Genomic DNA, 11717 nt, shown 5'->3' with positions numbered 1-11717 from the left:
GCTGCAGCCACCTCCTGTGCACGTTTGCATCTGAAGTGTGTCAAAATGCAAGCAGTTAAGCAAAAAGCAAGAACCCGTGGTTGTTTACTGACCTGAAAGCTTGTTGGTTTGCATAGGGGCATGGGGCTTGCTGAAGTGCCTGACTCCAGGAGTGCTAATGGCACCTGCAAGGTGAACCCATTCCCATCAGGCTGCCCCCCACCATGTCTGACAGTGCTGATGCTAGTGTTGGTATTGCCTGTCCTGGAGGCCAGGGAAAGTGTTCTGGTGCAGGTCATGAAACTGAATTCATAATTAAAATGAACAAACAAGATGATCCTGCCAATACACAAGTATTCCTTCGTGAGCTGCCTGCAAGACACCCGGGGCTGTGGGCTGGGCAGGTCAGAAAGCTGCTGAATGGGGGAGCCAGGCATGCAGGGCAGGAACACTGAAAGCCTTACACAAGGCATTGCTGGTCTACTTGATCCCTCTCTCTTGAAACAGCTGGCCAGTTCCTCCAGCCCAGCTGGCAGAGTCCCAACAGTCGAGCCCTTGAGACGTGTCCTGCAGACCACAAGCAGCTGCAGATGAGAAGCCACTGGGGCCAGTCTCCAGGGTACAGAGGACAACAATGGCCCAGCAGTTTCCCAGTTGCTCCTGGAGCCAGGCAGGGCAGCAACCCACAGAGAGATGAGACCACAACTTGTGACATCTATTCACAGCTGCACACTCCCAGCTTTGGGCCCGCTCCTGGCCCAGAGGTGTCCGAGTCACACATAGCCCACCTACCTGGGCAGGTCTTCTCTCCAAAGGTCTCTTCTGAGCTCTGCTGCCCACCAGCTTTTGCCCCACTCTGACTTGGGACAAGACTGGGTGCTGCGATTGCACACAGGGGAGTAGGACATGCTGCCCAAGTGAGACAGGACAAAGCTGTAACTATAGGTGATTTTGCACCATCCTTTCACCCCTTAAAAGATCTCTAGAGGAGCAGCTTGTTAGTGGTATTTTGCGACTTGGCTTAATGTGGCAAACCGGCTGGGCTGCAGGAAAGGTGAGAAGCTGTGATGTACCCGAGAGCTTCTCCTCTGGGCTCATGGCTCAAACATCTGTAATTCATCTGTGCTGTCTGCAAGGCTATATGGATGATTCCAGCTCTGTGAGGAGGAATGGAGGAATAGCGAGCATGCACTTCCTGGAGGATGGGCACTTCCCTCATTTCCCTCCCACAGTGGGCATAGGGGCAGCCCCTGGAAGAGATCACATCCCCAGATGTCTTCACCTCCCCGTCATTGCCAAACCTGCTCCTGTCACCAGCTTGGTGCCTCCCAAGTCACACTGCCTAGCTGAGTCTGCGAGTGAGGATGGAGGAACAGGGCAGAGGTGGCAGCAGACAGCCTTACTGGTGTGCTGTGTGCTGCTCTTCCCAAGCAGCTGGCAGCAAAATGCCAACCAAATAAATGGCTTGATTGCCCTGTTATTAGTTACTAAATTAATCCTTTTGTCAGCACTTAACAAATGCTGAGCTGTTGGCTCCTGGCCTCGACCCAGTAAAAGGGACACCCTGTCTTGTGGCTGATCCAGCACTGCCCAGCCACAGAGCAGCAATCCTCCCTGAGGGCTGTGCATTCCTGGGAGCACTGAGTGGCTCTGCCCTGGGTTAAGTGCCCCTGGAGCAGATGAGGTGGCTGGAGTTGCCAGCTGTGCCCCGCAGCACCAGCACTGCCAGCCAGCCAGCAGAGGGTCAGGCTGCCCCATGGGGGCTTGCTGCAGCTCTGGGGAGGGATGTCAAACTGCCATCTCCTGCGGAAAGAGCAGGCTGCTGTGAGGAGAATTTGCTTCCTCAGCTGGGAAAAGTGGCTATGCAAACCTGCCTGAAGGAACAGCGGCTGTAGAGGCAAAATTTCCCATCTTCAGCTGCTGAGATCCCACTTTCAGGGCTAGGCCAGCTGTCCCCAGCCTGAAAGCCCTCTTATGCACTGGTCTTTAAACCAACACAAAAAATTGAATTTAGAAGTCTTATCCAAACTGTTCTTACCATTCCAATCAGGAAAGGCGCCTGCAGCGAAATGGCTTTTGAACTGCGGTTGAAAGCTATGTCCTAGTTTAAGCAGGGATGGAGATTCAGCTTTGCTTGGTGCCCTTAGGGGAGAGATCTAATTTCCCAAGGAATCTCTAACGTCTTCCTTCAACTGTGCTTCCTCTCCTCATTTCCCCCCACTAGGAACAAGAGCCAGCATAATCATGGGTTTTATCCTCAAATTTTACTGTAATTAAAATACAGAGATGCAGAATATTCCCAGAAACACACTGCAAAACAAACCAAGCAAACAAATTCAGTAGGAAACCAATTACAGACAATAAAATGATAAAGAACAAAAGTGTTCTCTGGAGCCCAGCACTGTGCACGGGACCGCAGTTTTGGGCTGCCAAAGGCCTCCTCAGCTCCTACAGAAGCAGAGTTGGGCCCTGGCTCTGCGGCTCTAACCATCTCCATATTCCCACTCATGCTGTTGTTTTTACAAGGATGACTGCAATGGAGACACGGAAATGACCCACCCACAGGGATAGGAGCCAACAAGGGAACCCAGAGAAAAAGAAGTGGGTTAAGATTTTCCACACACAAAACACAAGGGGACAGAGAGGGGTGGAAGACATGCACTTCTCTCCCAGCCAGGGGAGCTGCGGGGGCAATCGCCCTCTGCCCTCCCAGACACTGCAAGTGTGGATGTTGAATGAAGGTCTCAGCAAAAGCTTTGAGGAGCTCTATCCACGGGCAAGACCAAAAAGCTAAAGGAGGGATAAAAAAGTGGAGGATAATGAAACTAAAGTCAGGGAAAAGGGAGGAGAGGATCCACCTGTGGGTCTCCTTTTGGCCAGGACATGCTTGTGGGGCACAGGCAAACTGCCAGGCAAGGTGGGACACAGGGCTGTGAACAGGGCTACATCCCACCTCCACCATGGGGGAGACCCAGGCCAATCATGGGGAGATCTGGGAAGGGTGGGTGATAAGAAGGGAGCTCATCTGCCCATCCATTGTTCTATCTAAATGGAAATTGCTAGCAATCATCATTACTATGGAACCAGGGCACAAGCCAGGCATGTAGAACCACCACACACCAAAACCCACATTGACCAACTCCCCTTTCTGTGCTCTTTCTTAGGAGAAACACCATTGCATTCATCTTCTGAATCAAAGCCTGTCCTAAGAAACAAATTCTTTCCATGGTCACTATTTTCTTGTTCCCTCACTCCTCAACTCCTCCTGTCACACCGCACTCCCATCTTCTGTGTACCAACTCCCTTTAATCCTTCCCTCTACCCCAATGCTACCCCCTCCTGTTTCGTACCAAGCTACCCCATCTGGCAGCCACGGGATTTATGCACAACACAGTTTTTGCCCTTCGTACCATGAATGGGCAGTGAGAGCAGGGCTGCACTGGTGGCCCAGGTGGCTGGAGTCTCTGTAGTGGGGGAGGAGGAAAGATAGGGCATCTGACAACAGCCAACAGCTTCCCCATCCAATCCAGATCCCATTGTCCTGCAACCAAAGCTGTCAGAAGGCATCTTTACTTTTAGACTGGGGAGACTGACCCTGTTTTCCCTCTGCTCTGGCACTGTAAATGCCCAGAAAAGCAGGCTGGGACTGGGTCACCATCGTGAACTGAGCAGGCCTAGCAGAGACTTTCTTAAAGCCTTTTTGTTCTGGAGAGTTACTTATTCCTGAGTGCCTGCTTAGCAGTGTGAGGCCTTGTTTTTGGAGTAGATTTAATCTTCTACCCCTGCCTGCTAGTTTGATCTCTTATGACTCATGGTCCCGGAGCTCTCTTTTAGCTGGGCTGTAAGAACAACGATTTAGGCTATGAGTTCCCCTCACCAACTCATTTTGTCTTCTCCAGGCCATCCTGCAAGGAAATGGCAGTTCCAGACAAATTGTGGGCTTTACTCTACTTCCTGCAAGGATGCAAAGAAGAAATAAAAAGATGGAAAACTCTCAAGGCACCTGTGGCCTTCCTTACATCACCTTTATCCCATTTGCCATGCCTGCTCTGTATACAGTGCCTGCAGGCAGGCAGGATGTACTGCCTCCCCCAGCAAGAGCCTGTCTGAGACACTATTTAGCCAAAAGCATAATCAGCCCCCCACCACCCACCCAGGGCTGGCTGCTGAAGGTTCTGAGATTCTATCTTCTCCTGTCTAAGACCTAGGAGAGACATTTAGGAAGAAGACTCTTCTGTCCCAACTGGCCAGAAGCTATCTTTCTCAGAGGGATCGTGACAACACAGCTACTTACACACAAGCATCTTTCAGCTTTGGGGCTAGAGCTCGCTTCAGGGGCAGTCTGTGATCTGGAATAAGAGATGAGATGTGCTCAGGGAGAGCAGTGAGCAGAGATCCATGCAGTGCGAACTGTCCTCCAGCCTTGCAGGGCGTTTGAGACAAAGGGAGAACAGACAAGACTTCTTCTGGCCTTGACAACTGCCACGAGCATCCCAGCAAAGTAGAGGCACACATCAAGGCCTGATCTTTCTGTGAAGCTGCTGCCTTCAGAGACAAAACCGGTATGTCTGGGTCAACTTGGCCTTCACCAGAACAAAGGACACAAAGTGAGGAAATGCACACACCTACCAAATGCTGCTTCCTCTTCAGAAACAAAAACGTAAGTCAAACCTCTCTCGTGCTATCAAGAGTAGCAAACTGCGGAGATCAGCAGCTTCTTACCACCGCAAACAGCAGGGGCTACCTGGCAAAGGGTATGGAGAGTGACTAACACCAGCATGATTCTCAGGGGGACACAGCAACATACATCCCAAAATGCAGATTTAATAAAGGTCAGAATGAAAACTATATCACAGGCCCAAGAACATTCAGCAAAAATGATGGCGGGGGTGTGTGTGTGTCGTTTTCTAAGTCCTAAGCACAAGAGAGCTGTCAGGAAGTGCAGTAACCTCCAAAGGGAAATGAAGATCAAGAAAGTTGGCTTCAACGTCCAAAAGATAGGGCTGAGTGAAAACAAACAGAACAGACAGGAGAAAGGGGATTTTTCACATTCCTTTGGTTTCAATACACTACGCTCTTGCGCAACAGAGGGCAAAACATCCTCTAAAACATGGTTTTCTTTTGACCAGGACCCTTTATAAAAACTATATGCTGAAAGTGCCAAAGATGACCATGTGAACTCCTCTGTGGCAGTGGCACAGGTCTCTTTCCCTGGCTGAAGACATGCCTGTGGACTTACACGTACACACGCACGCTAACACAGATGCATATTTATAAAATACAGCACAAGCACTGCTTCACTTGCCTATGCATCCAACACCTACAGACCATAGCAAATCACCTGCCAAAGCTAGGAGCAGCAGAGTTTATGGTGGAGCCTGTAGCTTTCCTCCTCCCGAGAACTACAGGGGACCTTGGAGGGAGGGAGTGAGTGAGTGCACATTTGTATGTGTGTGTACAATGCCATACGGCCCCTTGAGCATCACGGGCCAGGCTGAGGATGGCTGTGACTCCCAGATGGATGCAGGTGTCTGGGTTTCTGCGGCACTACGACTATGGGTGGGCTATTTAGTGCAACGTGGTCATTCAGAGGAATAGGCTGGACCGCAGGAGCAGTGTGCGGAAGAGGAGTTGCTGGTGCCCTGCGCAGGCTTACTGCTGTTGGAGCACACTCAGCCCCTTGGGAAGTGTTCTCCGACATGGTGCAGCCCACTCACCACTCACACCCAGGCCACTGCTCCCAGGATGCTGAGTCGTGGGGAGAGCAACACATTCAGCTTCCTCTCCATCCCTGCAGCAGAATTTGGGTGGCATTTGGGAACACACTTGCTCTTGGTTACTACTGACATCTGTGGAGTGTGAGTGTGGCCAAGAGACAAAAGGCCCTTGTTAAAGACAAGGATACTGGAAGGACTTCAAGGGTCAAACAAAAGGCCTGGTCTCTCTCTGTGGAACATCGCTCCCTGTACTGCAATATCACAGAGGCCTAGCAAGTGCCACTGTCAGCTCCTTCCCCAAATGGGAACATACAGCAGCTTTCATATTCCTTCCTCTCACCAAGAAAATCTGTTCAGAACTTGATGGTCTGGGATCTATCATACTCTGGTGTGGTATCACCCCAGAGCTGCTCTGCTGAGCTTGAGGATTCCCTCTCTGAAGGGTTCAATTCAGCTGGGGAGTAAGTGACTGGGAGCGGCTCGTGGGGATGGGCCCTGCAAAGAAAAGGTAAGAGGTGCAGGGCAGGAGAGAGGCTTCCCCCTCTTCACAGTATCTCTCCTTTTTGTCAGTGGGACTTCTGCAGTTCTCTGCCAGGCACACCTCCCAAACACACCTCCCAAACGGAAGGGGTGTTTCAGAGGCTGTCTTCCCAAGCTAAAGTTGAATTTGACTCAACACTTTAAGTCAGGCATAGTTCCCCCCCTGTTACTCCCCTCACCTCCAGGCAGATGGAGCCTGATGCCCTCTCCCATCCCTCCATGCTTACAAGAGCAAGAGGGGAGGAAGGAACTACAAGACAGAGACAACTGCGCCTTTAAAGTCCTCAGAGCAGAGATGGTTCCCAGAAGGTGATGGGAGTGAAAGGCATTGACAGTGGCTCTGTGAGCTCTGAGCCAGGCAGGCAGTGCTGAGCAGGCTGCAGCCAGAGTCTGCTCGGGTGCTTGACCCTCCCTGAAGCAGCTGGTTCCAACTCAAAGAGGTGCTGGGTAGGGGCAGAGTATGGGCAGGTTGATCTTTTGGAAGGGAGCTGTGACAGGGATTAGTCAGCCTTGTCCTTCTTCTTTGCAGTGAAAGGGACTTTGCTGGCGACCGCACTGCCCACAGCTCCAACGCCGCCGGTCACTGCTGAGACGCTGCCCTTCACCAGTCCAACGCCAGCAGCGGGGACACTGGTCACAGCTGTTTTGGTGAGCTCCAGACTCTTGCTGCCCACCCACGCCACTCCTCCCAGAGTGGCCCCCACAGCTCCCCGGGTGATACTGAACAGGCCGCCCGTCACTCTCCAGATGACTCCTGCCTGCTCCTGTGGGTGGTCCTTGCTGGCATCTGTGGGGAAAGAGAGAAAGGAAATGTCAGACGTGGTCACGCCGGAGACTTCCATGGGCACCTCTTCTAGCTCAGGATGGTTGTCAACTATGGAACACGCTCTCATATGCATAATGCTTTGCCTTGCAGCCCCAGACCTCTTGGTGCCTGAAGAAGGAACCAAGGCGATCCCAGGCCTACAGCATAGCAGGAAAGGACTTTGAGAGGGTAGGAGCGGGAACAGAATTGCCTGTGTGACAGAGAAGGGAAGAAGGCAGGTCAGTTACATCTCCAAACCTGCAAATCTTCGTGCTGCAGTGCAAAGCTTTACAAGAGATGTAATTCCCCTCCCACGCGTGTTGGCTAATGCCAGTAAGCCACAAAGACTAATGCCAGCACAGGAGGCATGAACTACAGACAGCAACACGTTTGTGCAGCCTGCAGGTCCTCGGAAGCATCTGTTTGGAAGCAGGTCTGGGCTCATGTCAGACGTGGAACTGAGGCACAGCACAGACTTATCTGTGAGAGATGTAATTGAGCGAGCAGAGATAGCAAACTGCAGTAAAGATACAGTGACAGAAACGTCACCTCGGATTGCACAAGCCCTCCAGAGATATCAGCTACGTATTTAATAGTGTTAAGACAGTGCTTAAGTTACACTGTGTTGCTGCTGGTTCACCTGTGCCAGCTGGATCAAGGCCAGCATGATATACCCACCCAAGCTGCCATCACACCTGCCCACAACACTGCAGACATAACGTTCACAGCTCACCACTTCTTGGGAAAGGGTTGACTCTGAACCGCTTCTCACGGGATTCAAACCTGACAACTCTCCTGCTGGCCTGCCTGCACAAAACTCTCTCCCTTTGCATCAGCTAACAAAGCAGTGTGCAGGCAGCAATGCAAGAGCTGCTCTTTTCATGGGGCAAGGTATTTTAGATACTCTGACTTCTGATTCACTGCCAGTTCTGTCCATGATATGAGTTACTAATAATTGCAAAAACACAAAAAAGCAATCCTGGAAGGAAAAAAAAGTAGTGTGTTCACCCTTTAGTCCGTGGAAGATTTGCAGGTCTAACGAAAAGAATTAATTTTCTGCTTTTCTTATGCCACTGTAGCTTGTGCTGTGTTCAAACCCAAGTGACAACACCCACAAAAGTAGAGGTGGGCAGGTGATGTTAAATCCATTCAAGTCTCCATTCTGGAAGGGTGATTCACATCAGAAAGTGGCCAGTCCACCCTACCTGTTAATGTTCCTAATTCTCTGGCATGAAATAAGGCCTCTGACCTCACAGTGTAAGAAAATAGCTTCAGCTGGGGTAATGAATATTGTATTTCCAGCTCTGTTACAAAGACAGCAAAGTGGTGAATGTGCTTCTGCAACTGCAGATCGTGTTAAGTGGGAATAACTTTTAGATAGACAACAAGCTCTGTCAGAGGAGCAGAAAACCTACATGTTTATAGGCTGTGTTGTTTGATTGTGGGTTGTTTTTTTTTTTTCCCTAATGAATTACAAAGCGAGCATCAGTAAAAAAGTGCAGACAAAAAAGGTTAAAAAAAAAAAAGCAGAACATGAGTTAGGTCTGTAAAAAGCTAAATAGCACTTACTTGAGGATGATGCTGGCACACGTTTGGTTACCCTACAGCTTTGTTAGATCTTTTCCTGAAGGATGGAAGCTCCCATGGCTTTATTCACTGGAGCATTTTGCTAGGTGGACAGGACTACAGAAGAATATTGCTGGCTGTTCAATCACTGCAGTTTTGTTGTATTTGCATAAAGTAAAGCTGTATCAGACCCCAATTTTTTGTGAAAGCATCCTGATCCTGCTTATCACAGCCCAGTGGAAGATGCCGAAATACTCCCCAACAGCCTAAGAGGAACCCTAATATATCACCATGGGTTTCCATATCAGAAAATGTGGGAGCAGCAATGTTGGGGCCCTGCTGAGGTTGCCTTGGGATGTCTTTTCAAGCCCCAGTGTTCCCTGGAGCTGCAGGCTCTTTAACTCTCTCAACCCTAACCCTAAACCAGGATCAGGTGCTGTGATGATCCGTCCCTAGGTATTTTTGTCCTGGATTCTTCTAAAATTCTGCAGAGTTTGGAGTTTTCTTGGATTCACGCATTTTCCTCATAGCTTCTCCCAGTCTGAACAGAGGTCTCCTTTGGGCAAGGAGTCTGATGTTCACTAGCTCTGACAACTTGCAATAAGCCTTAAATTGCACATCTATCTGATAATGTGGGCTGCAATATGCAGTTGGAGAAGGACCTGTATGGAGTTTCCAATGTCCAGTTCTACCCAGCATACAACCTATTCCTTACCTATTCCTCAACAATTTCTCAAGAGGTTTCCTTTTTCTCCTCTCCCTCAATGTTACTGAGATCCATTGGCTCCATGTCCATCTGCTGCACAGTGTTTATCCAGTACAGCCATTTCTGTGTTTTGTCTGCAGTTTGAGGGCAGGAAGAACTGCGGGGTACAGAAATCCATGCAATTGTAAAGCAGGACTAAGCAGAAGCCAGAGTAGTCCTCCAAACAAGCACTATCCTTCAAGGATGGCAGGTCTCGTATTCCTGCTCCTGTGTGAGGAAGCAGATCCTTTGTGTCCCAGAGGACTGCAATGCAGAAGCTTTGGGCATTAAACACCTACTGGCATGCTAGTTGCAGAACCAGGACCTATATCAAAGTAGCAATAATATTTCTGGCTCTCCCCCAGTAAAACTGTATCTTAGGCTACCTGGAACCTATCTGTAGGAAGATTTATGCCTCTGGAGCTGCCCAGCTACCTGAACTACACTAGTGTAAGAGTCTCTTATATGGTATGTGAATGCCTGCAGGTGAGCAGCCTATGGATCAGAGAGAAGGTGGCAACTGCAGACGAGATTGAGGGAGGATGTTACTCTGCCAGCAGAGAGCTAGAGCATGTTGGACAAAGTGTCGGGACATACTGATGAAGACAAGGACAAAGGTTCTTTCTGATTAAGCCAGGCAGAGACAACAAAGCTGCAATGCACTGGAGCACAAGTGCTTGCACACTACCTGCACCTGGTCTGCAGCCACTCTCACAGTCCTCAAAACACCTCAAGCAGGAGGGATGGAAGATTGGGCCCTGGGAGGGTGGGAGGATGTTGCAGAAGCACTCTAAACAGCTCCAGTACAAAGCAGAAGATGTACCACACCAAAAGACCCCCAAACCTATCAACAAAATGTAAAAAACAAAACAAAACAAACCTCAAAAGATGCTCAGGTTTGAATAGATTTGAACAGAAGAAGATAAATCCCTGGTGACCCCAACCAAAAGGGGCCACATCCTAACCTGGTGGCAAGCTGAAATGAGTCATATTTGTTGTATATTCCAGATGATGCGTTGAAAGCTTTCAAGCCATCCCTGGTTAGTTTGTCTTCAGGATTGCAATAAACCCCACAGTAAGCTGTCATGTAAGATAAGCATCAGATTTACAGTGCAAATTAGTCTCTCAGACAATGGAGCAAGCTAAGCATTTTGTTGGCACAGAGGAGCCCAGATTAAGAGCAAGACAGACAGCAGAGATGAAATACACAAAATAATCAGAGAGACAGACACACCGCCTAAGCAGGGGAACAGTTCTGTTCCCTGGAGCCGGCTGCAGCCCATGCTGCTCATGAAAGCTCTTCACAATCTGCAGAGCACTTTTTCCTCTCCATCAATGACCTGGCCTTTCCACAGGTCCCTTCAGTTTCACTTCACTGCATGTCAGCTTAGAACAGAAGAATAAGTAGGAGAAAAGAGTTGAATAAAAGGCTCTCCTGTATGAACGCCTGCATTCTGGGGTGGGGCCGATACGCCACACAACAGAGGTGTCTCCCCACACTTTCCTCCTTGGCCACCACCACCTGCACACCCCACTGGCTTCTCTTCCAGAGCAGGGGTCCTGCCCACTGGGGCACTTCTGCTCAACTGATCCTAACAGCATCTATGACTCGGGCAGAATTGAGATTGTTAATAACAGATACAACCTTCTGTGCTGCCACGACATTCCTCAGGGCTTTGCACTGCAATCATTTGGAGAGACAAAATGCAGGCCTGTGCTGGTGCCCGGTACAAATGGTACTCTTGCCCTCAGCCCCTGCCAGCAGGTGATATGACAGGCAGGGTGAACTCTTTACTTCCAGAAGAACTTGTGCAAGTTGCTCTTTCCCACTAACTTATAAAAACAGCCTCAAGCCAGGAGAGCAGTGTCAGGAAGCAGCACTGTTTTTGCATCTTTCCATTCCTGCTGGGCCCCAGACAAAGCAGCCAGGCTGCTCAGAGACCCAGTGTAAACAGCCAGTGTCATCAGTCTGTCCCTCAGCAGATGTGAGAGGAAGGCATGAGGTCACTAGTTCAAACCTGAATTACTCCTCTGACAGCTATTAAGTGGCCACTGGTTGATTCAGGCAGGTTCCTTCACCTAGAAAAATGTTTGATCTGGAGGAACAAGCAGGGGATGGAGGGTCAACTACTTACACTGTTTAGTCCCAGCTTTTCCCAGCTCATTTTTAAGCAACACTGAGCAAGTCGTTCTGACCTTTATTGCCTCTGCCCCACTGTGATTAAGAATATGTGATTTTCTCAAAGCCTCGGTTGTTGAGTCACAAACAAGCATATATGGGCGAGAAGTTTCTAGTCCTGATGTTTCTTGGAGAAAAAACTGAAAGTTTGATTCAAGTGCACTCTTAATGCTCTGAGAACCCCAA

At 49.6% G+C, this 11717-nt stretch overlaps 1 protein-coding gene across 2 annotated transcripts in view; it reads right to left on the bottom strand.

Moving 5' to 3' along the window:
• Window positions 1–2228: 2228 nt before the first annotated feature.
• Window positions 2229–11717, bottom strand: part of LOC120754461 (transmembrane protein 263-like) — a 203779-nt gene continuing 194290 nt past the window's right edge. For both annotated transcript variants that reach the window (XM_040068034.1, XM_040068030.1), the window contains exon 3: window positions 2229–7023. In XM_040068034.1, the coding sequence (XP_039923968.1) occupies window positions 6737–7023 (287 nt within the window). In that variant the 3' untranslated portion in view covers window positions 2229–6736. The remainder of the gene's footprint in view (window positions 7024–11717) is intronic.

Source organism: Hirundo rustica, chromosome 6, assembly GCF_015227805.2.
Source record: "Hirundo rustica isolate bHirRus1 chromosome 6, bHirRus1.pri.v3, whole genome shotgun sequence".
In the NCBI taxonomy this organism is placed as follows: domain Eukaryota; kingdom Metazoa; phylum Chordata; class Aves; order Passeriformes; family Hirundinidae; genus Hirundo; species Hirundo rustica.
This window is presented reverse-complemented; position numbering and strand designations above follow the sequence as displayed.